Source organism: Cyprinodon variegatus, unplaced genomic scaffold, assembly GCF_000732505.1.
Source record: "Cyprinodon variegatus isolate N-32 unplaced genomic scaffold, C_variegatus-1.0 Scaffold16, whole genome shotgun sequence".
NCBI lineage: Eukaryota > Metazoa > Chordata > Actinopteri > Cyprinodontiformes > Cyprinodontidae > Cyprinodon > Cyprinodon variegatus.
The window spans coordinates 949,277-976,375 of NW_015150469.1; the positions used below are offsets into that span (position 1 = coordinate 949,277).

The 27,099-nt window shown below is 38.6% G+C and overlaps 1 protein-coding gene across 3 annotated transcripts in view; it reads right to left on the reverse strand.

Annotated features, from left to right (window-relative positions):
* The window catches only part of LOC107091967 (membrane-associated guanylate kinase, WW and PDZ domain-containing protein 3-like), a 179,321-nt gene that overhangs the window by 67,725 nt on the left and 84,497 nt on the right, over positions 1-27,099 (reverse strand). For all 3 annotated transcript variants that reach the window (XM_015386231.1, XM_015386222.1, XM_015386240.1), the window contains one exon: positions 8,189-8,305. In XM_015386231.1, coding sequence (XP_015241717.1) covers positions 8,189-8,305 — 117 coding nt within the window. The remainder of the gene's footprint in view (positions 1-8,188; positions 8,306-27,099) is intronic.

The window sequence follows — 27,099 nt, forward strand, 5'->3', positions numbered from 1 at the left end:
TCAGATATGCATGCATATTATCTAACAGCCGTGGACAGTTAAGCACACCAACTAGCATCCATTTTTCTGTCTTTATGGACCCACATTTGAATAAAGAACTTACCTTGCATGCATGTCTGCTTAAATGCAATAAGTGAAGCAGATCTGGAGCTATCACTTTAGATCCGGTGTTTGTCTCGTCTCACTGGGATTGGCCTTGTTTTACCTCCATTTATATCTTGCAGCTCCCTGGACTGCATTTATTAAATTTATGGGCTACTGTGGATGAGATGCAATCTTTTTTTTCCGTGTAGTAAGACAAAGTGATATGTTATGTTAAGCCTGCACTCAAACCGGGCATCTCTTCAATCTTTTCGACAAATTGCTGCGACTGAAACGGTGGAGACCAATTTTTTATTTCCATTTGTATAACCCAACCTTTTTTTTTTTTGATCTTGCAAAATGAAACCAGGTTAGCTGATTCACCTTGCTGTGACAGATATCCACACAGAAAGAGACAAGTTACTGGCAATAATCTTATGGGGGTCCTGATTGAGGAAAAACCTGCAGGATCTCATGGTAACCTGTTACTCTGGCACCGCATTGAGCAGAGGTCATATTTTTATGAAATAAGGGGGAAACTAAACGAAGCCTTGCTGCGTCTGGTGCAGGAAGCAAGTCATGCTCGCCTCAGCCTGAGACCTTATTCCGCCTGCTGTAATGAGTGCAGACGTTATGGTGGAGTGGCTATCCAGGTTTCTCACAGGGTCACGGTGGCTCAGCGCTGTGGGATAAGGCTCTGGAGTGAGCAGAGAGGAAAGGCTGCATATGCTGAGCTACTGAAGCCAGACTAACACTTCTCACCCACAATATGTTTGCTTTTTTCCCTATAATGAACCTGTGAAATAAGGAGCAAAATGTGATATTAGCTAGAAAGAGTTTGGGAGGATATTAGGATATTATGAAAGAATTAATCTAAAACATTTAAAGGGTTTGTGTTTCAACATGTACAGTTCTCGATTTAAAAACAGATAATAGTTTGCAGTAAAATCAATCAATATAACTTATTTTTAAATTCAGTTTTAGCCTTTATTTTTCAATGCTAGGAGTGCATTAGAACCCTGCACCCTTATTCCCCTCCAGCTCTGTCACACTCACAGTGCTTTTTTTTGCACAGTGCTGTTGGGGAGCATGAAGGTGAACCCTTGGTTTTCTTTGTATCACCGAATGGTGGAAGTGAAACATCCATCCATCCACTTTCTGTCGCGCTTATCGAGGGGTGCTGGTGCCTATCTCCAGCTGTCAAGGCAGGGTACACCCTGGACAGGTCTGTAGTCCATCGCAGGGCAACACAGAGACAAACAGGTCAAACAACCATTCAAGCACACACTCACACCTAAGGAGAATCTAGAGAAACCTAACAGCTATGTTTTTGGACTGTGGGAGGAAGCTGGAGTACCCACAGGGAGAACATGCAAGCTCCATGCAGCAAGACCCTGGGCTGCGAATCGAACTTGGAACCTTCTTGCTGCAATGCAGCAGTGCTTCCCACTGCGCCACTGTGCAGCCCAAGAAGTGAAACATCTTTTTGCAAAGTGCACACCTTTGGAACGGTGGCCAAAAAGCCCAATTTGGTTATCTTCAAATCATTAGATATTCATCATTAAGGTAGACAAGCTTTGTCGGGAACTATTGGTTATTTTTTCAGTTGATCTAATAATATAAAAAGAGGTACTAAGGGCCATATGGACCAAAAATATCAGTGAACCATTATTAAACTGTATGGTGATATTTACCTGTATATGTTTTTCTTCCCATAAAGTGAACAAAAACGTGCCTCTGAATCTAAGCTTTTTCTAAAATGTAGCACAGACTAATTTTCTAATGCACAACTGTAGAGGAACATGATATCATGGATAAAAAAATAAGCTACTAACATTCATGAAAGTGTAATTATAGAACATTTCAATGCAAAGAATACAGTCATTTTCTATATTCTTTGAAAATATCTATATTTTTAAAATCTCTAAATCATTAATAGGAATTTAGAATAACAACCTGTATCGTGCAGTTTAAAGAATTATAATGACAAAAAAGTAAACTTTTATATATATACACATATATATGTATGTATATACATGTGGCGGAAGGTTGCATCACCACCACAGAGAGAGAGAGAAATGGTGCAAGAAAAGTCCTTTTCCAGGACCTGGTTTAGCAAGAAGCCTTGGCTAACTGGATGTAGAACTGTACACTACTGTATATTCTTCTTTTCCTGCCTCCTTTTTCAGACATCAGGATCTGACCCAGAATGCATAAAGACAGGTAGAACTGATTTAAAGCACTTTTTAAAAAAGGCAAAGAAGCATGAACAATCTGGGATTCACATGCAAAATAATATTGAATATAGTGTACTTTTTCTGGATGTTACTCTTAAACACATTCTCAGAAATATATTGTTTTTATATATTAAAAACTATAAAGATGACTAATAGCTTCTCCATTATTAAACTGGTAATTTTTTTTTAGGTTTGTGACCATGCAGAACACAGATTAGCCATTTACAAAGCCTCAGAATGGCAAGATTTATGCACAAATAGTAACCCTGTACATTTAACTATGTTTTGTTTTTATAAAGTGTTTTTATACACTGCAAAAACAATCTAAAAATGAGTAAAAATTTCTTAAATTAAGTGTCTTTACCGTTAATTTGAGCGGGTAAATAAGATGATTTGCCAATGGAATGAGTATTTTTACTCTTAGAATAAGATACTTAGATAATATGCACTTGAAATAAGACAATACAATTGTTTTTTTCTTATTTTAAATGTAAATTGTCTTGTTTCATTGGCAAAGTGTCTCCCTTACCTCCTTAATTCAAGAAAAATGCACTTATTTTAAGAAAAAAATGATTTATTGAGATTTACATTTTTTACAGTGTACTGTTTTTTGTTGTTGGAATATTAATATACTGGTGTGATAACTTACTATATGTTTGATTGGTTGTTTGTTTTCATCTATTTTGAATTTATACCCCCCCCCTCCTGGAGAAAACTCCACCGGCCGCCACTGGTCAAAACTCTGAGTTTGACACAACTTGAGCTATTAAAACTTCCAAAAAAATGGCCCCTTGCATAATAAAATGTAATTTTTTATATTCTATAATTTGGGTAGAATTCCTGGTTAACCTCTCCAACTCTCTACGCATGTTGTTCATGTTGTGGAAAACAACTGTGCAGAATTTCAGATCTCTAGTCATAAGCATTGTGAAACTGTGACCATTTTTTAAGGCAAAAGTTCCATTCGGCACAACTTGTCCAAGTTAATACCAAAAGTGCCAAAGTGGATTATTTGAATTTTATTTGAATTATTTTTAATTTGACCCTAAAAGAAACACATTTTTACACAAATGTTCCTTCAAGTTCTTTTCTAATATTTCACATTTTCAGCTTTCAGAATTTCTAACAGGTTAGAGTGCAGACTTAAGGCCAATTTATGCTTCTGACGCATAGCCTCTGCACAGTCAAATCTGTCTCTGCGCCCCCGCGCAGAGGTTCAGAAACCGTTGTCGCGCACCTCAAAAAAATCCTGACTACATGTCGGGTGGTCGCAAACCCGCGCAGACCTCAAGCGGAAGTGCACAGAAAAAAAACAGCTGTGATTGGTCCTTGGTATGCCTTTCCGGCTGTCTGTGCGGTAGCTTCTCAAGGAACAAAACCGAGGAACAACTACAATAGACAACTACGACAAAAGGTTAATCGAGGAGGTTCAGAAGTACAACCACTTGTACGATGCCTCAGACAAATTATGCCAAGGTCTCTGTCGAAACAAAGTTCTCGTGGCCATCAACCGCGAGTTCTCGAATAGGCTTCACCTTGCACTTTCGCAGAAAACTGCTGTGCGTCCCTAGAAATTCCAGACCGACGGTGCAGAAGCATACCAGCAAAACTGGTTCGCCACCAGACCCTAGCGACATTTGATGTGTGCAGTTGCAGAAGTATAATCTGCCCTTTATTCAACCAGGTTACTGCAATTTGAACACAGCCGTGCAGCACGGCTCTTTCAGGATACGTTTCATGGTATCACTGTTGGCTCTGTAATAACCTTTACTTACAAAGCCGAATAGCAGAGTTTTAATTTTCCCCAATAATGGTTGTTAGAAAACATTTTAATACCCATTTCTTCCAACAAAAACGTTCAGTAGAGCCAAGGTGATGCTGGCGAGATCACAGCATGTCTTTTATTAAACCTGGTGTCGGTTCTCAAGTCACTCAGGCGTGGAATCAGAAACAGGCCTTCATGGTTATTTACTCAACCGTTTTTCTAAGGGGCAATAAACACAGAGTCATATAGGAGCAAAAACACCACAGCTACAAGGTATATAAAAATAAGGGGATATGAAATCTAATATTAAAGCAAAGGACTTCTGATACCCCTCAACACTATTATCTTTTTTCCTACAGGATAAAAGATTTTAAGTTTTCTGAAGAGAATGCCAACCATCAATTTCCAGTTCATCAAGTGTTTCTTTTCGGTATCTTTTCATTTAGATCTTCTTAAAGCCAAATCACAGCTGCTTTATGAATTCAGACATAATTACATAATAGGAAAGGGCCTGTTTCCAATATCAAGGTATAGGCAGGTTTTAAGCATTTAAGAATTTGAAATTATTTTATTGAGATGTTGGCAAAAGTTATTTTCTTGGGCAGTATTGAGTGGACTGGTGTAGCACTGTCCCTCCCCTACCTGTTACTACCAGTCAGCTGGCTGAATAAAGGTCTCCTACATTCTTCCAACACTGTACAGAGAAAACAAACTCAGCTGTTTACAAATATCTTAGTGTGAAGCGCATAGATGATTTTTTTTTTGTCTGCTAAGAAAAGTTGTCTGTTAAACAGCCTATTCTCAGCCAAGCAGAGCAGATTGTCCAAATAAGTGGTATTTATTGTTTTACCTTAAGACCATTTGCATTCTCTTCATTGGCTTCCTGTTAAATCAAGAATAGAATTTAAAATCCTCCTTCTAACACATAAAGCCTTAAATGGCCAAGCTCCATCTTATATCAGAGGTATGATTGTTCCCTATATTCCTAACTAACCCTCTCAATCTGCAGATTTACTAGTGGTTCCTAGAATTTCTAAAAGTAGAATGGGAGGCAGATCTTTTAGTCATCAGGCTCCTCTCCTGTGGATCCAACTACCAGTTTTATTCCGTGAGGCAGACACTCTGTCTTCTTTTAAGGGTAGTCTTAAAACCTTACTTTCTGATGAAGCTTATAGTTAGAGTGGCTCAGGTTATCCTGAGCTATCTATACAGTTATGCTGCTATAGGTTTAGACTTCTGGAGGACATAGGGTCCATTTTTTCATCGTTCTGCTTTATACATATTTCTCTATTCTCACACTCTGCAGAATCTGTTAGTTCAATCTCTAACGTTCTGCTCTCTCTGCTTTTTCTCGTAGTAGCTTTGCCTCGTCTGTTACTGTTAGGCTGTGACTCCATCCTGGAGAGAAATATCAGCTGCGCTGCTGCCATCAACACCTTTGCATATAAATGTTTGAGACTGGCCTCCTTTTCGGTGTAGTCCTGTTTCTCACTTCATCCTCTGACATGGGAGCTGGCTCAGAGCTTGTCTGCCTGGCAGTGTGTTTCCTGGACAGAGCCACCTTTTACAGCTGCCTTTTGTATCTCTGCTTCTTTCTGTATGCCTGCTTCCATCTCCTTGAACCCCAGTCAGCCTTGGTAGATGACCGCTAACCCTGAGCCTGGTTCTGCAGGAGGTTTCTTCCTGTTAAAAGGGAGTTTTTCCTCTCCACTGTCGCTACAAGCATGCTTAGTGAGAGGGATTTCCTTTGACTCAATGAGTCAATGCAATTAACTGGTTTTTCCTTAGATAGAAAAAAATGTAATCAATTTGACTATGATCTGGTTGAATTGTAAAGTGGCTTGAGATGACATGCGCTATACAAATAATCTGAATCGAATTGAATTAAATCTCATAAATACATAATTCTACAATAAAAAATTATTTTTTTTCCATATTAAAGGGGAATATACCATTGATGATGTTTGCCATTCCCTGAAGACATTTGAAATGAAAGCTCATTTTAAATGCAAATGGAAAACCAAACAAAGTAAAATTGACCTTTAAAACCTGGATAATACTCCTTTAAGTAAATAGAATTGATTCATGTTTTATTCACATTCAGATCGGTTTTATGACAAAAAAATGTTTTCATAAGTTGAATTTGAGAAATTTTAAATAGTAAATCATTTAAACTTTAGACCAACATGGCTTTTAAAAAATAAGCTAAAGGAATTATAATCAACCTCACCTATAACTAAAGCAGGTTAACGCCACTTTGTCAATTGAAATTATTGTTTCCAGACTCTTGATGGATAAATTTAGTATTTCTAGATGCATCTTTAACATGTTTTCAATCAAACACATTAGAGCTGCCACGAGTTTAACTCCTCCTGCCCAGTAAGTGGTGCACTCTCCTAGGCAAAGCAAAACATTCAACTTACTGTACCAGCTCAGAAGAAAAATGAAAACCTCTGAATTACCTCTAAGCCCTCTTTGCCTTCTTAAGGCAGCACTGATGCTCAAAAGCTCACCCTTATTTAGTTCCTTGTTGACGTAGCCATCTTTTAAACTAGTGAACTAGTGAAGCTCCCGGGATGAGGGTTAAGTGCCTTCTCCGGGTTGGGGAGGATGTACTGCCCCTAGTGGAGGAGTTTAGGTATCTTGGGGTCTTGTTCACAATTGAGGGGAAAATGGAGTGGGAGATCTATGGGCGGACTGGTGCGGCGTCTGCTGTGAAGCGTTCACTGTACCGGTCTGTTGTGCTAAAGAGAGAGCTGAGCCAAAATGCAAAGCTCTCAATTTACCGGTCAATCTACGTTCCTGCCCTCATCTATGGTCATGAGCTTTGGGTCATGACCGAAAGAACAAGAACTTTGGGTCATGACCCATGAGCTTTGGGTCATGACCGAAAGAACAAGAACAAGCAGCTGAAATGAGTTTTCTCCGTAGTGTGTCTGCGTTCTCCCTTAGAGATAGGGTAAGGAGCTCAGTCATCCATGGAGGATTCAGAGAAGAGCCGCTACTCCTCCAAATCGAGAGGAGCCAACTGAGGTAGCTCAGGCATCTCGTTGATGCCTGCTGGACGCCTCCCTGGTGAGGTGTTCCAGGTTCCCACTGAGAGGAGACCTAGGGGCAGACACAGGACACGCTGGAGGGACTATGTTTCTCAGCTGGCCTGGGAACGCATTGGGATTCCACCAGAGGAACTACCAAGTGGCTGGGGAGAGGGATGTCTGGGCCTCCATACTGAAGCTGCTACCCCAGTGACCCGACCCCAGATAAAAGGAAGAAGATGAGTGGATGGATTGATGGCATTTTAAAAATATCACAGATATACTGGGATATGGTAACACCTTAGCTACACTTCAACAAACTATTCCTTTTGGTGTAGAATTGTTTTTTCTGTTGGCATCATAACTAGAGGTAAATACTTATAGATTTCAGACCAAAGTTTATAACACAACTATTTATTTAATACATTCAATCATATTAATACTTTTATCCCTCACCACTACAGACATTCTGTGGAAGTGCTATTTTTGGATAAATTTTTTTTTATAAGTTGTAGCTAGGACCTTTAAATGTAAATTTTACTGTGACATTGCTGCTAATAGTGATTAATATGACTGACTTTCATTAAACACATAATGGCTCGATTTCAGGTCCTAACATGTACCTATAAATTAAATTGCAGAAGAATTGAATGAAGAAATTTCTCAATTTAGAATTTAAAGTATGGAAAATCTAGACAAATTGAATACATTTAAGGTCTAAAGGTGAGATTATTATACTAAAGTCTCTGTAAGAAGAGTCCTGAAACATTCCAAAGGTATCTTATACTGTGCTAATCTTACATCGTTCCATGTCTTTTACAGAGGGAGAACCAGAACTTTGCAAGGCAATTCCTGTTATAATTAGGAATAAATAAGCAGAAAGACTGAAACTAAAACATATTAAAGGGAAATTACCAATAAAACTATTAATGCCAATAAGAATGAAATAAAAATGTATAAAAATTGAGTGAGAAAGTGAGAGAGGAGCATGGCTTAGCCTCTTTCTGGACAGGCCAAAAGGCAACGATCAATGCAGAGAGAGGGTGGCAAAGGATTTAGGAGATACTCACAGGGAATAGTGCGCAAGTAGAGGTTGTCCCTGATCACCTGCTGGAGCTTATGGTCCAGGGAGCCCTTCTGAAACTGTAGACTGAGGTAGTGACGTAAATCCGTGTTCAACACCTTACCTGGAAAAAGGGACAGAAACATCTGCATCAGCCAACCAAGAAACAAATGAACTCTATATGAAATTGATTCTATAGTCTTTTAAATACTCTAATTAGCTCTGACAACCAGTTTTATCAAGTCTAAAGGTAAACTGAACATAAGATTGGTGGAGTGATGAAAGACATCTTGACATCTCTCGAAACACATTTTTTTTCCCCACATTTATATAAACCAAGTGGAAGGTATTACTGCCGGCCCCAAATATGGAGATCAATGCTTTTAGTAGCATTATGACATTGTTAATTTCTTCACATTTTTCTCTTATAAGGCTGCGTCAAACTGCATAATATAGGTACCAATACAGGCAACCAAAGACCTGTCAGTTGTGATTGAAGCATAGTTTGAGACCCACTTCTATATTGTGTTTGTTTAAACACAGAAAGGCAGCATTCTCAGTAGTCCTGTCACATTCCTGACAACCTAATATTGTGCATAATCTGGTCTCCTGAGCCAGATGTATTGTTACACCCCTACTTTTAATGCAAATTGTGTTAACACCTCAGATTCCTGAGAACCTCAGCAGCTGTGCTCAAGCTGCACTCCAGACACTTGAAAAGAAATAGATCTCTTATCTTATTGTCCCCCATGTGAAGCAATGTCAGCCCAATGAGAGGCGGAAGGGGGCAGAGAAAGGTCCCTTGTGTTCGTTGCAGTACGCCACATGTTTGGAATCACTGGGCGTTCAGGAGACGATACTTCCTAAAGGACAGCTGGAAGCACTCTCTCATCAAAGTTGCTTTGCAGAATTTGCCCTTCAGCTCAGTGTGGCAATGACCACAAGGATCTGATAATGTCATCAAACACCATATACCACTTTGACATGGTAGAAAACATTTTGCTGAAGCCTTTTCTTCAGAATGTTCTTTTATATTGTGTATCTGTCTTTCTTCCATGTTTTTAAGTTTCAAACATGGATCTAAAATATGGAACTGGAAAGCTCAAAGCTAATGGAATCTGTGCATCTTTTTCTAGTGATCCAGCCAGATCTTACCGATTGTCTTCAGATTAGGGAAATGTTAAATAATTAAAGCTAGGCGCCAGACTAACAGGAAATAATGACATGCATGCAATGAGGTCTACCAAAGAAATAAAAAGTAGACAAGCTCTCTCAGGAGAACATCTGCAGAGATTTAAATAATAATCTTGTTTCTTCATTATAAAAACCAGAGGGACTAGGACAGTGATAACAGGTTGTTCTTCGGTTTAGAAGAAGAAAGAACGACGCATTAACAAATAGAGTCCAACAAAGTACAAGGATGGAAGGAGCCGTGCTGCAAAGTCCTTTATAATCATGTATTGAAAAAATTATAAATACATGAATAATTCCATAAAAATAAGGAGAACAGGAACTGGATGCTTACATAAGAAAACTAACAAAAAACACTATAATAAATTATATTACAGACTTATTTACATCAAGAGAAATCTATAAAAAAAAAAAAAAACATGCCTAGCATGTTGATAACCAAAAATGAACTTTTATCTGCTGTTTTTCTATCCAAATATCAAACAGATTTTGAGCAAACTTTTAAGATGCTGAGAAAAAAAAGGCCAATTAGACATTTTCTTCATCTATTAGAGCGAATTAACCCAGCTACAAAAAGCGTAATGTTCTCATATTTTACGCTTCACTGTAGTAAGCAAGAAGTAGATTCTGCATGCAAGCAAAACGATCAGAAATGGAGCAATGTTTAATCAATAAATTGCAAATTCCAGATGCTCACATTGGAAACAGCTGATCAGACAAGTGAGATAATTGTTTGCCACGTCAGAACTTTTGCAAAAGTTTCCATCTCCTCTTTAGCACATTTACTTTTTTTTGAGAAAGTAAAAAAAAAAAAAACCAAGGGAATGCAAAAAGTTATTTTTGCGAAATCTTATCGGTTAATTCTGTTTCCAAAAGCATTCACCTGTTTATTGACTTTCTTTTCTACATTTTTGATTAATAGTTGCATGTAAAAACCTACAAATAACAAAAAACCTTTTTTTTTTAATACAATCTATAATAACTACATGAATAGATAAAAATCTAAGAAAAATGCAATAAATAGTTAAAAAGAAGGTTCATTTATATCTGACAGAAACTAAATGAATAAGCCAACAGTAACCTTACAGATGAGTGACGCCCGAGTGTTTCATTAAAACCTTTTTTCTAAAATGTGCTTCACCAGCAGTTGAAGCCGTGTTAACCATATTCAAAAGATGTTGGCACAACCTTTCTCTACTATGACTGCTTTCTCACAGACATATTTTGATGTCACATCTACTGCAAAAGCAAACAACCATTGAATGGATGCTGAAAAAATAGAGCAGACCAATCAGAAGTCTTTGTGGATTTTTAAAACACATTTTCATGATCAAACTGAAACCACTCGTTACTGCAGATCGACTCGCATGTAAACACCAAGTGGGATCTTATTACCATGGAAAAATCTAGATACAGCTGAAATTTTAAAGTGAGAAAGAGGGGGGAAAAAAATCGAACGGCAAAAGAAATAAAATTTCTGAGGCATCTCAAACATTGGACAATTTCCCCTCTGAGACCAACTAAGCTTTTTATGAAATCAGTTTCTTAGCAGTAAGGCCTTGCAGCGGAGATTAGGATTCATGGAAATAAAAAGTTAGAAAATGCTGTAAACTTAATAAATAAATTGAGATTTTATAAGAAAATAAAAGGCATCCTGCTGGGAGTGGTTGGAACGAAATGTTTCTCAGAATTCACCCAACAGCTTCCCTCACCTCATTTATGACAGAAACATTTCAGTCTCTTTGCCCAGTAGGTGTAAAAGTCAACTCACCCCTTAGGGGTTTTGATATGCAGCATACACAAGCTAATCATCTGCTTTGCTCAAATTGAAGTAGTCCACTAATCGGCAATGGTATAAAAAAAAAAAAAAAAAAAAAGAGGGGGGAAGAGGCAAAGTGTTCACAGTTATGCAACTCCATGGAGTTTTAAATGGCGCAACAAATTCAAGGAATTTGGGTCAAGGAAACAAAAGCCGGGTCTGGCTATGCATCAACTCTAAAGCCACAAGCCTGCGGTTTATGTTCCCAGAAACTAAAAAAGATCAAAACCCCACAAATTCCTAAACAAGAGCATGTACCTCTTTCCCCATCACTGGCTGTTTTCATGTCTAAGAAGGTGGAAGTCATTATTCCTTCACCAAAGAGACCCCGATTTTTAAAACTGAAGAGATAAGCTGACTTCAGGGAAGGCGACAATAGAGGTAATTGTCATTAGAGATAAGTCACAGCTAACAGATACCCCACTGATGCAGTAAAATCAATCTTATTCTCATGTACCCTCATTTGAGTGCACACATGAACAAATGCAAATCACCCCTCCTGCCCAAAGTAGACAACTCGAGGGCAGCCAACAGTGTAGTCTTTGTGGCCCGCCTGTCAGGTTGTGTTAGTGCACTGCGTCGTATCTCCAAAGATGGGATAAGAGGAGGGGTAGGGGGCGTTCTGCTACGTTACAAAGCAGCACATCATCCAACTACGATGTGGACACAAGCACGTGGGACACAATGGAGGTCTTTGTGGTTGGTCATCTGGCTTTGAGCCGCTCTCTCTCCTACAGTCGGGCGAGACGGTGGATAAAAGCAGGGGCAACGGTTCAAGGATGGAGAGTTATTAAAAACGAAGGGAGCAGTGAAGGGCAGGATGGGGGGGTATAGGTTTCAGCACAGAGGAGACATGATGATGCATGGGAACACATGTGGAAACCCACCATGCCTCCCTCTGCTTCCCATTTGATCATTTCTCTATCGCTCCATCACTGACTGCGCCTCTCTTGGTGCTGAGATTAATCAGCCATAACGGACCCCCAAATGCCTCCCAAAACCTAGAGATGAGATAACGCTCTAACTCATACTAAGCTGTCATTGCTGGTCTTTCGTAAACTGTAGTCTCCCTTAGCTTTTGTTTCCATAAATACACATTAGGCTTAGTGCCTCAAACTCCAAATACTGTAAGGTTCAGAAATTAGGAATAAACTGCATTTGTGTTCAAATGCAGCTCGAACTTTCTGTCATAAAAGGAAACCGGAGTGAAAACAGAAAACATGTTGCTGTCCATCATTTTTTTGGCAGTGGACAAACGGTTACTAACTCTCCCATCTGTAATTCTCAGTATATGTCAGAAACTTTCCAAGGTTCTGCAAAAAGTGAATAATTCAGGACAAAATGCAGGGCGGCATTTCAGTGAATACCAGATGGATCAACTCACTCTGACTTTAAGCTTTAAAAGAACAGGCCACAATCAAGTAGATCTCCAAAAAATGAAGAACCACATTTAAGCCGGTGATCTTAATGATACAAAACTAAACTTAAGACGGTATTGTCTGTATGTTTATGTGTGACAACACCACTACCTCCTGGTCCGATAAATGGACTACTAGCAACCTAACTGAACGACAATGGAGAAAAGAGATTTTGCAAAACTAATGTTTTCGTATTCTGTACAATGAGAATACAGATTATTTGTATAAAAGGGAGCACACAAGCTGTCGTCTTGCTGTGGTGCAATGGAACAAGTCACTGGAGAGCTGTTAATATTGAGAATCCTCAGCATAAAAAAACAAAAACAACCCGAATTAAGATGGTGGAGTTTAAAGGTATAAAGGTATAGTGGAGGATGTTACTTTTTTTGCGTGGATCTTCAAAATAAGTGGTCATCCTAATTGTCAAACATTCTGGTAATATGTTTTCCTAAGGCCGTCCTGTGTACTCATCCCCATTTTTACTTACAAGTGTTGAGTCTGACGTAATAGAAAAATTGTAAATCTACTTTTGGTAGCCAAGTTGCAAAGTGTGGACATCCCAATCAAAGCCCCTTGATTTAATTTCAGCTTGTGAGTATGGTGCATTTTGATTTTGTTTCTATTAGCTAAACCTGCCCACGGCTTTTTAAAAACACAAAAATGCGTCTTATGTGGAAATCCTATAACTTCCAAGTGTTGGTTCTAAATGTTATCTTCCACACGTTTTTAGGGTACATCGGCCTGGGCTAAAAGCTTGTTGGTTCCATATTTTGCTTTTGAAGAATACATTGGAAAGAAAATAACCATTACATTTCTCTAGCTCTTTCAGCAATGCTTCCTTGAACAATGAGATTCTTTGGATCGTCTCTTCAAAAGGTGAGCAAATGTCAGGAAAATCCTAGAAGGACAGTTGAACTTTAGATTTAATTCAGGTTTGCTATAATTACTGCATTGGTTGAACTGACAAAGATCAAACGCTTAATAAAAAAAGGACCTCAACAAATGTTTAATCAAAGAATTTACCCTTTTTATCTATATATATGTATTTTCACCCTTAATGGATTTATTTCATTCTAGCTGAACAGGTGACATGTTTACCCAACAGACAGACCTGAAAAGTTGTTTAGTTATGGAACTATCCTCCTTTAAGGTTGGTGTAAAATCTTTTCACATCACCTCATCATCCAATGGGCTAAAATAACTAAAGAAAAGTGCAGCTCTTTTCCAAAGCACCAACTTAACAGGCAGCCTAATTACATTGAGCATCCATGTTCAGAGCTCTTTCCCTAAATAGTGCAAAGGTAATGCAGGGATGTCACAATCAGTGGTGGCAGTGGGCGTTTAATGAGCCATTCTATGACAGTGCAGCTCCAGATACGGTGAGGAAAACCCTGCCATCTGTTAATTACCACCTCGTTAGATTTATTTGGCAACTCTGGGCAAGAGGCAGGCAGAAAATCAACATAATTTTAGACTCATAGGAGATGTTTTTTTTTTTTTTACATCCCTGCAAAGGACATAGAAATGTAACGCACTATTTTTTTTATTCACAGAGCCATGAAAACTCAGCCGGCTCCAACACCATCCGACCGATGCTTATGTTCAGTGGAGTGTGACTTGTAACACCAAAAAAGTTGTGTTTCCCAAATATCTCTTAGTGTTAGACAGAAAATATGTGAAATCACCAATGACAACAATAGGGCGAGTGACGCTTCAAGATGAAATAAAAACTGACATGCAGGAAACTGAATTGTCCAACTTAGAATCCAGCTAGTTAAAACATCTTAACTTACTAAGGTCCTCCTGCAAAAGCTGGGTGTTCCTGATTTTAAACGTATAATGACAAGGTCCAGATAGTCGCAGTTTTAGATACAATACACTCAGAATATGTTGAGGTAGGGAATCTATAGCTTCTTTTAATGTTTTCATTTTTCAAAAATCAACAAAAAGATCATCTAGCAGCTAGATGAAACTCTTTATCTGAGCTTACTGCGCCATAAGGAGAGTGACATTATCCCCATACATTAGGCAGAGATGTGCAATCAACTGTTTTAGCTGATATTTAAAAAGGAATGAGCATGCTGCACAAGGCTCTGAAACTTAATGTTATGGGTGGAAAACTGTCAGTGCAATAATCATCAGCACACTCGACACAGATGGCACCTAAAGCACTCGGCATTCAGCAATATGAGCTGTGCTATAACTAGCTATGCTTGCTGTTGTTCCCTGGCTCTTTTGGAACACCCATTAATTTGGCTAAATTTCTGAGATAAATTAGGCTCGGTGCATTTTCTGGCTCATTTAACGGCACACACCTACACTGTTGATAATCTACATCATAAAAGGCCAGCGAGAGTCGGTATGTATAATCAGTTTCTGCTTAATGAGGTGAGTGCCTTTAAATTAATGCTGCCCTTTTCTTCACAGTCAATTGATAACAGCAGTAAAGAAGATATCAAATGTTTTCTTCTGTAACCTGAGAGAAGACCTTGAAATGTCCTTTTCTTGAGAAGACAGCCATGAACCGACCACCACCTGTTGTTTAAGAAACCATGGGAAGGGTTTTCACAAACACGGATGTCACCTGATCAAAAATGGTCATTGCAGACTTTTGTAAAATGTAAAATAAAATAGTTATATCTTAGCATCATAGGCACAAAACACAATGTTCTGCTGCATAAGTAATGTGCAAAGTAGTTTTGAATCAGCGCTTCTCCATCTTGGACTAATTGTGTCAAGATCAGTTTGTAGCTGCCTTTTTATTAAAAAGAATTTGCACAAATCTATGTCAAAATCCAACTTATTCCAAAAAATGCAACGTTTCGCAATTGCACAGTTTCCATATTAAAATTAAAATTGCACATGAAGATGTTGTACAGGTGAAAACTCTGAAAACAACATGGCGTCAGTGGATGAAAACACAAAGTTATATTCCACATTTCATCCTCCAACTACAGTACCGCTGGTCTTCTTTTTTGTCTTTTTAAAAGGCAGTAAGGTCAAGCTGCAGATCGTGTGATGCAAAAAATTGTTTCCATTGCTCTTTTGCAAAAATAAAAGAAATTTTATATGACCTTTTTGTAATTATAATTTTAACAATCTGATGGTTAACAGAAACAGACCTTATGGGAACCTTTTTAAGGCCAAATGATTATTGGACAGATGTGGGACCAAGTCATTGTTCTTTAAAAACAGTATTTAACATGAACAAGCCTTAATTGGATTTCATTGAAAAGCAAAAAGGCAAAAAAAGTCTCAACTTTCTTCTTTCATGGTTCACTAAATGTAACCTGACTTGAAGTTTAAGTTTAAATGAGATAAAGGGGTGAAGGCCTTCTTTCTTTCTCTAAGCAGAACAATTCCTAATCAACTCTGACGGCTTGAAATATTTCAAACAACCCAGAAGAACCAAAACAAAAAAGCCACAGTCATGTTTTCACTTTTCTCTCACATGGTGGGGATTTCAGACGTCCGACTGGGATCTCTGAAGCGCAGAAAATAAGTTTTGTATTTCTTAATAAGTCCTCTTAAATCAAAGCACGAAGCCCTGTCAGCCACCACTGCAGGCTAAACGCTACACTACCAGAATTATGACGGGGCAGAAAAATGACACAGAGGACAGAGGGAGCAAATCACTGAAGCATGAGATCTTTCTCAGCAACACACCTTAAATACTTTGCTCATTGTCTGTTCATCTGCAAAGTAACTTTCATCCTTGTGCTTTTCGCTTACAAACCAAATGTATATTCCTGCCTTTTTAGCTGAGTCAAGCCCTTTGTGAGGAAATGACTGCAGAACATTGTACCCTGATAAAGAATCCTTAAGGAGCCAACTCCTTTCTCACACCACTGTTCTTCAGGCTCCCCTAATGCAAAGGGAAAGAGGTTTTTCCCGCAGGAGCTTCATCAAAAGCCTGCTGTTGTTTGACATCATTGTGGTTTGAAACATCTGCCTGTCCCTTGACAAACAAACACACACACAAACCAACACACACACACACACCTGTTTGATACGCACAGATGCACGTGCATAAAGCCTAGGGGCAAATAACAACTCACACTGCAAGGGAACAAACATGCATGTGTTCAATCACAAAGCAAGGCTACCAAAGAGCCTGAATGACAAACAAGAGATCAAAGAGAACCTGAATGTTTTTTTTTTTTGTTTCATCTTTATGACAGAAATGTTTTTAGCCCCTAGTCCATGCAGGGAGAGGCAACAAAAAGTGTTTCCCTGTGATGTAGAGATCAGAAAGAATGGAAGATAGATCATTGAGGAGGGAGCAAGCAGTGAAACATGGAGGAACTGGGAGGAGACGAACCTGGGGCTTTGTTTGGGTCCTCCTGGGTCTGAGTACCTGGTATCCAATCAGCTGGCAATGCCAAACACCCAGCTTATTGAAGCATCCCATCCCCAGACTCTAACTCACCTCACTGAGAACCAATATGTGAAAATGGGGCTTGGATTCCCTTATTAGTGTGTCATAGTTTTAAGAGAGATTTCATTCGTGTGTAAAAAAGCAAAAACAAATAATAGCGCTCCTACATAGAAAATTAACCCCTCTATATGAATTGATCTTTCTGCTGTATACCAAATCAATAACTAAGAAATTCGCAAAGGGAGTGGCGGCCTAGTGGTCAGGGCATAGAGCTTGGAATCCTAAGGTTCTACGTTCGAGTCCCACTCCCACAGACTGCAACTCTGGGTCCCTGAGCAAGACCCTAACCCCACACTATTCCCCGGGCGCCCAACAATGGCAGCCCACTGCTCCCCAAGGGGATGGGTTAAATGCAGAGAGTTCATTTCTTTGCCCAGTTTTCTTTTCCTTGTTTTCGACCACAGTAGTAGGGTCCCTGCCAACCATGGCATGCTGGTAAGGGAGAGTTGGAACAGGAAATGTTTGCAACACCTTTTCTAGTCTGCTCCTCATGCTATGGAGGTGAGCAGTGCATTCCTAAAAAGGGCCGCTCAGTTGCTCAGACTGCTGCCGAGCTCCACCGCTGCTCCGGTCAGTGAATAACGACCACTTGGCACTGAGCTGCCTGTCTGCAGGTTTACAGCTAAGACTCCCATTGTACCCACACCTGTCGCTTCGCCGCTCACCCATCGCCACAGGGTTTTGATGAAGGGGATGGGTTGGAAGGATGATAGATGACTTGTGCTATGACTTTGTTTAAAGTAAGGAAGAGTTGCGCAACGTCAACCTCACTCTCTCATCCGAGAGCGTCTAGATCCGGTGGCAAGACAGGTCAAGATGACTGGAGACGGGAATGGATGCAGTGGATGGCCGTGCTCTGCGCTGTCCACCGAATCCAGACTTCACACACTGGGTGGACAATCCCCTAACAGTTGGAGATCAAGGATCAGCAACTACCACATATCATGCGGTATGCTCACAAGATAGTGGAGACTTGTGGTGGTGGAAACACACAGCTTCCCTCCATGATAGAGAACAAGACCTCTATCATGCCTCTATAATGCCACTACATATTTGCCCTGTACTTGTGACTGTAATGACAATTAAAAAAAGCTGAAAAAATGTAATGTACATCATTTTATTTTGCTACCAGGGAAGAGGACAGCACAGAAGTTTTCCGACTGAGAAGAATTTTCCTCTGTGACCTTTGGTAAATATGAGGAGTTCGCTGAAATGCAGCATCCCGTTTCTATGATTTACATAGACATTCAAGTGAAAATGGAAGGAGAGGAAAGTAACTAATCTTTAAAGAAAATTCCTGAAAAACCTTTAGAAAGACTTTTATTTCACAGCTTAAAAACACACTGTCACATTCTCTGAACACATTGAAGTATAAAAAAGAAATAAAAAAAAACATTTGTTACCGTACCACTACATTTAACAAGGTTCTCACATAGAGAATTCCACATCTTGCAAATATTTAGTTTTAACCGTAATTAATTCAGTTTTTACCAAGTTTGCTTTAGGCGAACAAAAGAGGCACAATCAACTCCCACAGACACCGACTGTAGGACTCTTAGCCTCAATAACTCAGGCTGACGGTGACTATACTCTCAAAAAGAACCCCATGGGATACAAGACGTCTTCTTTATCTCACCTCCTCTGTCTCTCTCAGAAACAGACAGTGAGACTTTTATCTGACTTAGAACGCCATAAGTACTGAAACCATTTGAGTGACAGTGTTATGGATTACATATTTCAAACTAGAATATTTTGACAACCAAGGCGCTGGGTGACTGCTCCTATAAACAGACACTTGTCCTGTTTATAGGAGGGACTACTCTTAAAATTTGGACATTAGTGTAGGTTTGATTAAATTCCATATAAATTACTGTAAGGTTTGCCTTAAATTGACCCTTGGTAGTCATTAGTCTTTTCAGGACTTTTTGTTAATAATATGGACAACAGAGCAGAAGCACAGCATTAAAAGCTACAGTTGATGATGGAAATGTTGAATCTCCTGTTGCCACGCTGATACACATACTGCATAGATCCTGGACTCCCACGTAATCTTAATTGGCATGCTGCTAATGAACAAACATGTCGGGCCTTCAGAGATTAGCCTAGTTGTTAATCAAAAAAATTAATCAATTCATTCAATAACCCATCAGACAATAACAATGTCAAATGGAAGATATGCAACCTTTTGTGAAAACTGTGTTACTCTGATTAAATCTTAACATCATGGATAGAAAGGGTGGTGTTAATTGCTGAACGAACAGGAAGTAAACGTTAAAGGCATAGAGGATGATCTTTTATTTCCGGGTGGATCATCTAAATAAGTGGTCCTCCTGACTGTCAATCATTCTGGTTATATGTTTACGTAAGGCTGTCCTACATGCTCTTCCCCAGTTAGCTATCTTTTTCTGTGCATGCAAACTTTCAGGTGTTTATGTGTGGTGAGCTACGGTTTCAGACAGTCATTGAAGCTCACCTTTCTCAAATGGCCATGGGTCATAGGAGAAAAAGTGTCTACGAAGTGTATGAGAAGAGCTCTCGACGCAAAGCATTATGGGATTTGCTGTAACAGCGTGTCGCTATCACCATAAGCTGTCGCTACCCAACAGCGGCAACTAATAAAGATGGTGGAGGCACCACGCCATGATGGTTAGTACATCCTATGGATTTGTATAATATGTTATATTACATGATTTATAGACTTTATTGACTTCATACTGATTATGCAATGTGATGTGCCTATTTTTTATTATAAGTTAAAAAAAAATCTACTTATGCAATGAAACACCAAGTGTGTGTCAAAGTTATGAATTTATCTTAGGTCTTAAGTCCCCCTGAAAATGAGAGAATAATCGTTATTTGAGGCTGTAGCACGACCGGTCTAACTAGGGAGTACCGATATGGCAGCCGGTGGCTTCACTTCAACCCCGTACTACCAATGGGCTACCAGCAATCCAGTGAATACATAGAGATCAGTGCTCTGTACACAGTGAAGGTAAATCTTGAACATTTTTGATATAATAAAGAGCTAACTCGGGTGCAGATTATGTGTGTTTTAAATATACTGAAAAGCCAAATGATTTAGTCATTTGTTTTAAGTTTAGCAGTGAAGATAAACAATTAAGCAACCAGTGTCTCACCGGTAATTATTTAATAGCATTGTTGTACTAATGTAAACCCAGTGCGACTGTCCATTGGCTGCAAGGTGGTACAGATTGTAGCAATGTTGCCTTCCAGCAAGAAGATCTTTCAAGTCGTTCAATTCCCAACCTGGGTCTTGAAGCATGGAGTTTGTATGTTCAACGTGCATGTGTGGGTTCTCTCTGGGTACTCTGGCTTCCTCCCCCAGTCCAAAAACATGACTGTTTGGTAAGCTGGCATCTCTTAATTGTATTTAGGTTTAAGTGTGTGCAGCGCTATAGGTCTCTGGTTGGTTGGTAGGTTGACAAAAAAGTCCAACTTCAGGCCATTGGTTCAATCCAGACTAACTCTGACCACATTTAGACATCTTTTCTATTCCTTTTAAAATACTTTAGATAGATAGACAAATATATTTTGTTGGCAAGCATCAGCTCCTGTTTGGAACTGCCTTTATAGTTTAGGTTGTGTTTTGATGTAAATATCTATACATTTGAGCAGCGCTGCAACATAAAACATTATATAATGTGAGAGGACACGTCAGAGTCAACGCAGTCGATGTGTTTCACTAAAACCTAAACACAGCTGGATCCAGTTTCTAATGCTAGTACCTACTATGACCACCACATTAACTTTTTATTACCAAGAACAGTACAACATCTAATTCCATACCTTGTAAATCACTTTATTTCTTCGATTTGTGTTTCCATCAACTATGTGCAAATAGCAATTCTATTACTGGCGAATGATGTATCCACTGTTTCCGGCACACATTCAGAAACTGATCCCTGTAATAAACCTTCAGGATGTTAGACAGGAAGGATGAACCTCAAGATAAACTTCTTTCCAACATAACATCCATCTATCACATGTAAGAGTTTCTGTAGGAAAACGATACTCGTATATCACTAAAATGAGGCAGCTGCTTGGATTTCAGTCATTTCAGGCTATTGCCAATCTCACAATCATTTCTCTGTGTGAGTGAGTGAGAAAAGTGAATGGCTATAAGGCAGGATTTTTCTCAACACTTGTCCTCAAGGTCATAACTGGGACTTTAGCTTAGTGCAGTTTGTTGACATTGTTCGGCCCACTGGACACAGACATTTAGTTCATGATTTATTGCCGTTTCTTTGAGGCTACACACAAGGGGCTGTTTAATAATCTGGGCAGATGCCGAGAGTAAAGAGGGCAGAAGCATCAATCACTCTCAGCAGATGAAAAGACTTTAACAGCCAGACGCCAGAGCAAAGATATGACGAGAATCAGAGGAAAAAAACCCGCTACAGCTGCTAATCAAACATACAACTTCATGTTCTTTTCCAGGTTCTTGATGAGACCCAAATACTTGGATTGTTTCTTTGATATTTAGAAGAATATTGTGTGTTATAAATACAGTAGCTCCTTCAGATGATTGGCAGTCTGATGAATTATAGAGAAATGGAGAAGTACAGAGAGAATAAGGTGGAGGAAAATAATGTCTGCACAGGCTGCCATGAAAAAAATTGTGTTTAATTGTAGAAATAATATAAGAAAAGGTAAATTTGGTTATCTGACCCTGTTCTATGATGTAAAGTGCGTAACCTATCACAATTAATATTTACTGCAGTAGCTGCAATGGCTTCTAACAGTAAGATACATTTCTTGAACAGAGCAGAGTCTTCTTATCCACGTCTCATGAGACCCGCCTCGGTTCAAAACATCCATTGCAGTAAGCAGCCAGCTAACAGAGCAACCAGCAAAGACGTTTTAGCAAACCTAAAATCAAATACCAGGGCTGTTTCAGAACGTCCGTCCCTAACACCTAATTCCCTCAATCACTATACAGAGCAGGGACTGATTACTGCTTTTCGCTCCCCATTGGTCATGTACTTTGCCTCAACTGAACGGTGCCTGCAACATCTTTGTTATTATTCGCCCGACAACGGGCCGCTGTGACAGCAAATCCCATAATGCTTTGCAATTAGAGCTCTCTGTTCAAAGCATTGCGGGATATATCTGCTCGTCTAGTCACCATGCATGATTTCAAGCTGCATTGGGGGAAATTTTAAGTCCACTACTTTTTCATCCATTAGATATTCGGACACTCATTTAAAATGGTGTAGCCACTATACAGTGGTTATATTACACTCTATATGGTGATTAGGGCGGACATTCAGACAGAGCCCTAGTATGAAGACAGAATTGTGTGAAAAAGGAGGCAACCTGGGACCTGTAAACTGCCTGTTATTGGCTACCTATCAGGCAATCCCACCTCTTAAGACTTCCTAGTTGTGCCTCATAACACGAAGCATGTTTGCCAATAGTTGTGTCACTACCCGATCCGCTCCAGAAACACGTTCCGTTCTGCACATGCGCAAACAGATATACATCCGGGTGTCCATAAATAATGTAATTATGGTACTAAAACCACTTATTTCTATTCTTAACTCACTAAGGAATAGTAATACACGTCTGTAAAAATGTTTTATGACTTTTGTGAGACAATATTTATGCTTTTTAAATTTTTTTCCGTTAAACTGCTTCTCTGACGTCATCATCAGACATGCTCAGAGCAGTCCGGCGAAATATGATTGCCATAAACCATGTTTGTCTGCATTTTAGTTGTTTCTTTCTTTAGATTACAGATTATACTATATAGCATAAGGTTAAAAAAACGAAACAAAAACATACAATTCAAAAACACTAGATTTATGTTTAAATCCAAAGCCGAAAAAGTTAGCCACCGGATGTAGCGTAGGATCCCATTTCTGGTGCAGATCGGGCAGAGACAAGTGAGAAAAGAAAGTACGTCTACTACTTTTGGGAAGGGAAAATGTCATTTAGGTATTATTAACAAAATAAAATTGAGGACGAACCGGAAGTATATCTGGATTCGCATGTGCAAATGAGCTGATGGTGCATGCGCCGAACGGATCGTGCTTCCGGGACAGATCGGGTAGTGACAAGCTGTTCTCTTAAAGTCATCTTAAATAAAGTCTTCTTTAAATAATTTAATTTAATACTCATGACTGTGTTTGGGCAGCAGTAGCCATAAGCTGTTATGTTTTTGTTAAATTTGGAATTTCATATGAGATAAGCTAAAGTTAGCTTCACTGCCTATATTGAGGCTTGAATGAACTCTTGTTTATCACTAAACACAGACATTTATATTATAAGCTTGTAACTACTGTTAAGCATAGTTTCTTTTGTGTCCAGCATTAGGTTTAGAAAATTGCCAGTTAGTGACATAGATGGCTGTTGCTTATGAAATCAGATCTATTAGCCAAGAACTTATGTGCTAATGTAATTAACTACACATAGGAAGAAAACAGTACTGTCTCTAGAGGCCTTAAAATGTAGCCAATCACAGGCAGGTTATTTCCTCAGGTTGATTCCAGCCTGAAATTCACTGAAACAGCAAGTAAGAGAGAATCAACAGGTGCATTTAAAAGCAAGAGAGTGCAGAAATGGAGTGTGCACTCAAGCTTGTGACATATCAAGGGTTTCTCATAGTATTAAATCTGAACACATAGGATGTTCAAAATGCACATGGAGAGTTTTAAATAAAACTGCTTGTATCTGTATTTTTGTGCATGTTCCATTTTGGCAGAATGCTAATTTCATATGTAGCTTATGAATTGGAAATGTGCTCTGCTTGGATTGAACATTTTCAACATGTGAAATATGTTGGTTTGGAACAAATTCCCAGCTGTAGTTTGCACTTCAAATTAACTGGGGAAGCGGAGGGAACAGAAAGGAAACAAAAATGGATTAAATAAGTAGTAAAAATCTACATCTACATTGAACCTGCTGTGTGTGCATGAGTGTGTAGTATCTATGTCTTTGACCTCTAATATATGGGAAAGGAAAACACAGAAATAGTTAAGTCATAGCTTTTCTCATGCGAGGCGAGTTTGAAATCTAAACAAACTACAGCTGTAAAGAAAATGAAAGAGATCTTAGTTTGTTGCAGATCTTTTTTGCCCTCTCTGGCCTTCCACTGCATACATATTGCTTTTGTTAGACGAACAGCATGTGGGTGTGGATGCAAACATGCCTGTGAGGCTTTCATCACTCTTACTGCATCATTAATGAGCTAACTGTAATCCTTTTAATAAATTCATTAGCCTCAAGAGAGTCAAGGAGACTTGTTAACAAAATTGCTCACTAGTAAAATCACAACTTTTCCCTGTCTCAGGGGATTTTCAGTGGCATATGGGTAGCATATCAATCCCACAGTTCTCTGTTCAATATATTTAGTCAAATTGATTTGTAAAACATAATAAATCAAACATATTATATATAGATTTACATCTACAGTCTGCGTCATTAGTGCAGTCAATAGCCATGTCTTGAGATCATATGCATTTCCTTTCACTCCATTTCCTGTCCATTCTCAATGATTTGTTGATAAATGTTTCTTTATTGTTAAAACTTGTGTGAAATTTACTGTCATCTAAATGAAACAAGAAAAAAAAAATATTGCCTACAAAATTTGGTCAAAAAAACAAAAAAATAAAAAAGAATCAGTTGTACATATCAGTGATTGGTTAGACTGATTGGTTAGGCCTGCAGTGTGAACGTGGCCTAAGATAATATAGGTATAACTATTATAATGTATGAGGTCAGAATTCTGCCAAAAGACCACAAACATAATAAATCTAAATACCAACAGATTTATTTAACCCATTAAACCCAAGCGCACCCTTTCAAGGCGACTGCAGCTCTTTTGTAACAAAAATAAGCCTGTAGCTCATTAACTTCGAGACTAACACACGCTTATCATATGTCCAACTTATCATATGTCCAAATCTTCACTCCAAGAACATCTACTTCAACTACTAATTTCCACCTCCCACAGCGTGCCAAAAAGCGCTCAGATAACCAAAATTAAATGCTAAATAAGTGTATATTGTTTACCATTTTGGTATAATTACTGCTCTAAGTGGGTTTCTCTGTCAATCTCTACAATCCCATTAATGATTAATCGATTACTAAATTAGTTGACAATTACTTAAATAATCGATTAATATATGAATTTAGACTAGCCAATAAAACTGTGCGCTGTCCATCATTGCCACCTGTACTACTTTGAAAACATCAATCATTAAAAATGAACAGTGCATGAGGGAATGTGGTTAGATTAGCAGCCTGAATATAAGCAGACGTGTTTTGCTCCACAGGGAAAGACTCACTAAGACAACTTAATTAAGGTGAATCCCCTTTCTGTAGATACGTAGATCTTTGATATTAGTATGTAATCACCAACAGCTCATCAGAGCACTGTATAGGGGATTTGGGATTTTGTTAGATGATTCTTTCAATATGTTGTTGTCCGACTCAATCACAGAGATTTGCTCTCAGTAATTTACACACAGACAAATAAAGTGAAAGGTCATTCCCAAGGGAAGCAAACCTAAAAGAAAACTGTGTACTTTTAATGATTGCCAAATCCATGAGACAAATCCATCTCTAATGCCAGGATGTAGTCAGGGAATGCATCAACAGCTGGTCCCCCTTCTGTCAAGGTTTTATAGTTCAATTATTCTTGAGGGTTCTCTTTTTTTTATTTATTTTTAGTGTTTTTTAGCCCAAACAGTCAAAAAAAGTGCAGGATAAGGTTTTGACAATTTTATCTTTGTAACAGAGATGAATGAAAATAAAAATCCTTTAGGGCAGATCCCTGTGGGAGACCAAGAATAACTTAGAAGGCGCCGCAAAGCTACAGGGCGGACGTTAACAATTCTGCCAAAATAATCTCCTTTAAAGACAAAAAGCTTCTTAAGGTGTAATCTATTCATGGCAAGAAAAAAATCAAATATAAAATTCAAAGGAAGTCAAAAAGAATTTAGGAAAATTCCTGAACATTCAACGGAACAATTTCCTGCGGCACAACCTATCGCACTGAGAATAAAACCTGGCCTTCTAATACTACTGTAAAGAATGGCAGCATGGATGGATCCAAATACAAAAACCATTACTTTACCATGTTTTTTATCTACCCAAGAACTGAAACAGCAGCTATATTTTTGTGCTGGCATTGCTTTTTGTAAAAAGAGCATGATGATGAATTTGCTAAGACTGATAGAGCAGGTCAGGATGGTGTCCTCCAAACATTTTTCATGTCCATGCTGGTAAGGTTTATCACCAGCTCCTCAACCTTAGCCTGAACAATGTTCCAGAGCTGGAAATGAAGATATATCTATCTTATACAGAATGTCTATCAATTTATGCCACAAATACCTCCATTTTAGACACTTTAGTTGGTAATCTTCTTTTTGAAGCCAAAGTGTAAACTCATATAAAGAGTCCAATAAAGTGGTGATTATTTTTGGGTTAGCAACTTACATAAAACATAAAGTGTTGCCTCAACCTCTCAAAAACCACCCCCGTTTTAAAGCATTTACAAATAATAACTCAGAATGCATAAAAATTACACTGGTAAAATGTTTACCAATATAGGCATGTTAGACATCGTCAGAAAGCTTAGATTCTCCACAATTCAAGCACCTAGTTCATTTTATGGACATAGCAAGCACCAAAGGACAATTATAACAGCATGTCAAAATGTAGCATGACAAAGCAGCCACAACAAGCAAGCATGTCTTTATTACTGCTGTTCAAAAAAAAGAGTTTGAGTCATGTTTGAACTGATGTAACTTGGGTGTTTTACTCACCAAATTTTCATGTATATATTCAGAAATTAAATGGTGTTAGCTTTCAAATAACTTATCACACATGTAATTTGGGCTTACAGTTCCTCAGTTATTTGCTTTTCCATTTGGGTATGTAAAATAGGTGAATTTCCCAGAAATTAGGCGAATATTAAGAGGTTAAGGAGGTTCTAAGCACCCCACAAGAGTATTAGTCCACCAATTTTTTTTTATTTGAAACACCTTTCTAAAAGGTACCGGTGCTCAACGGGTAAGGGAACTTTT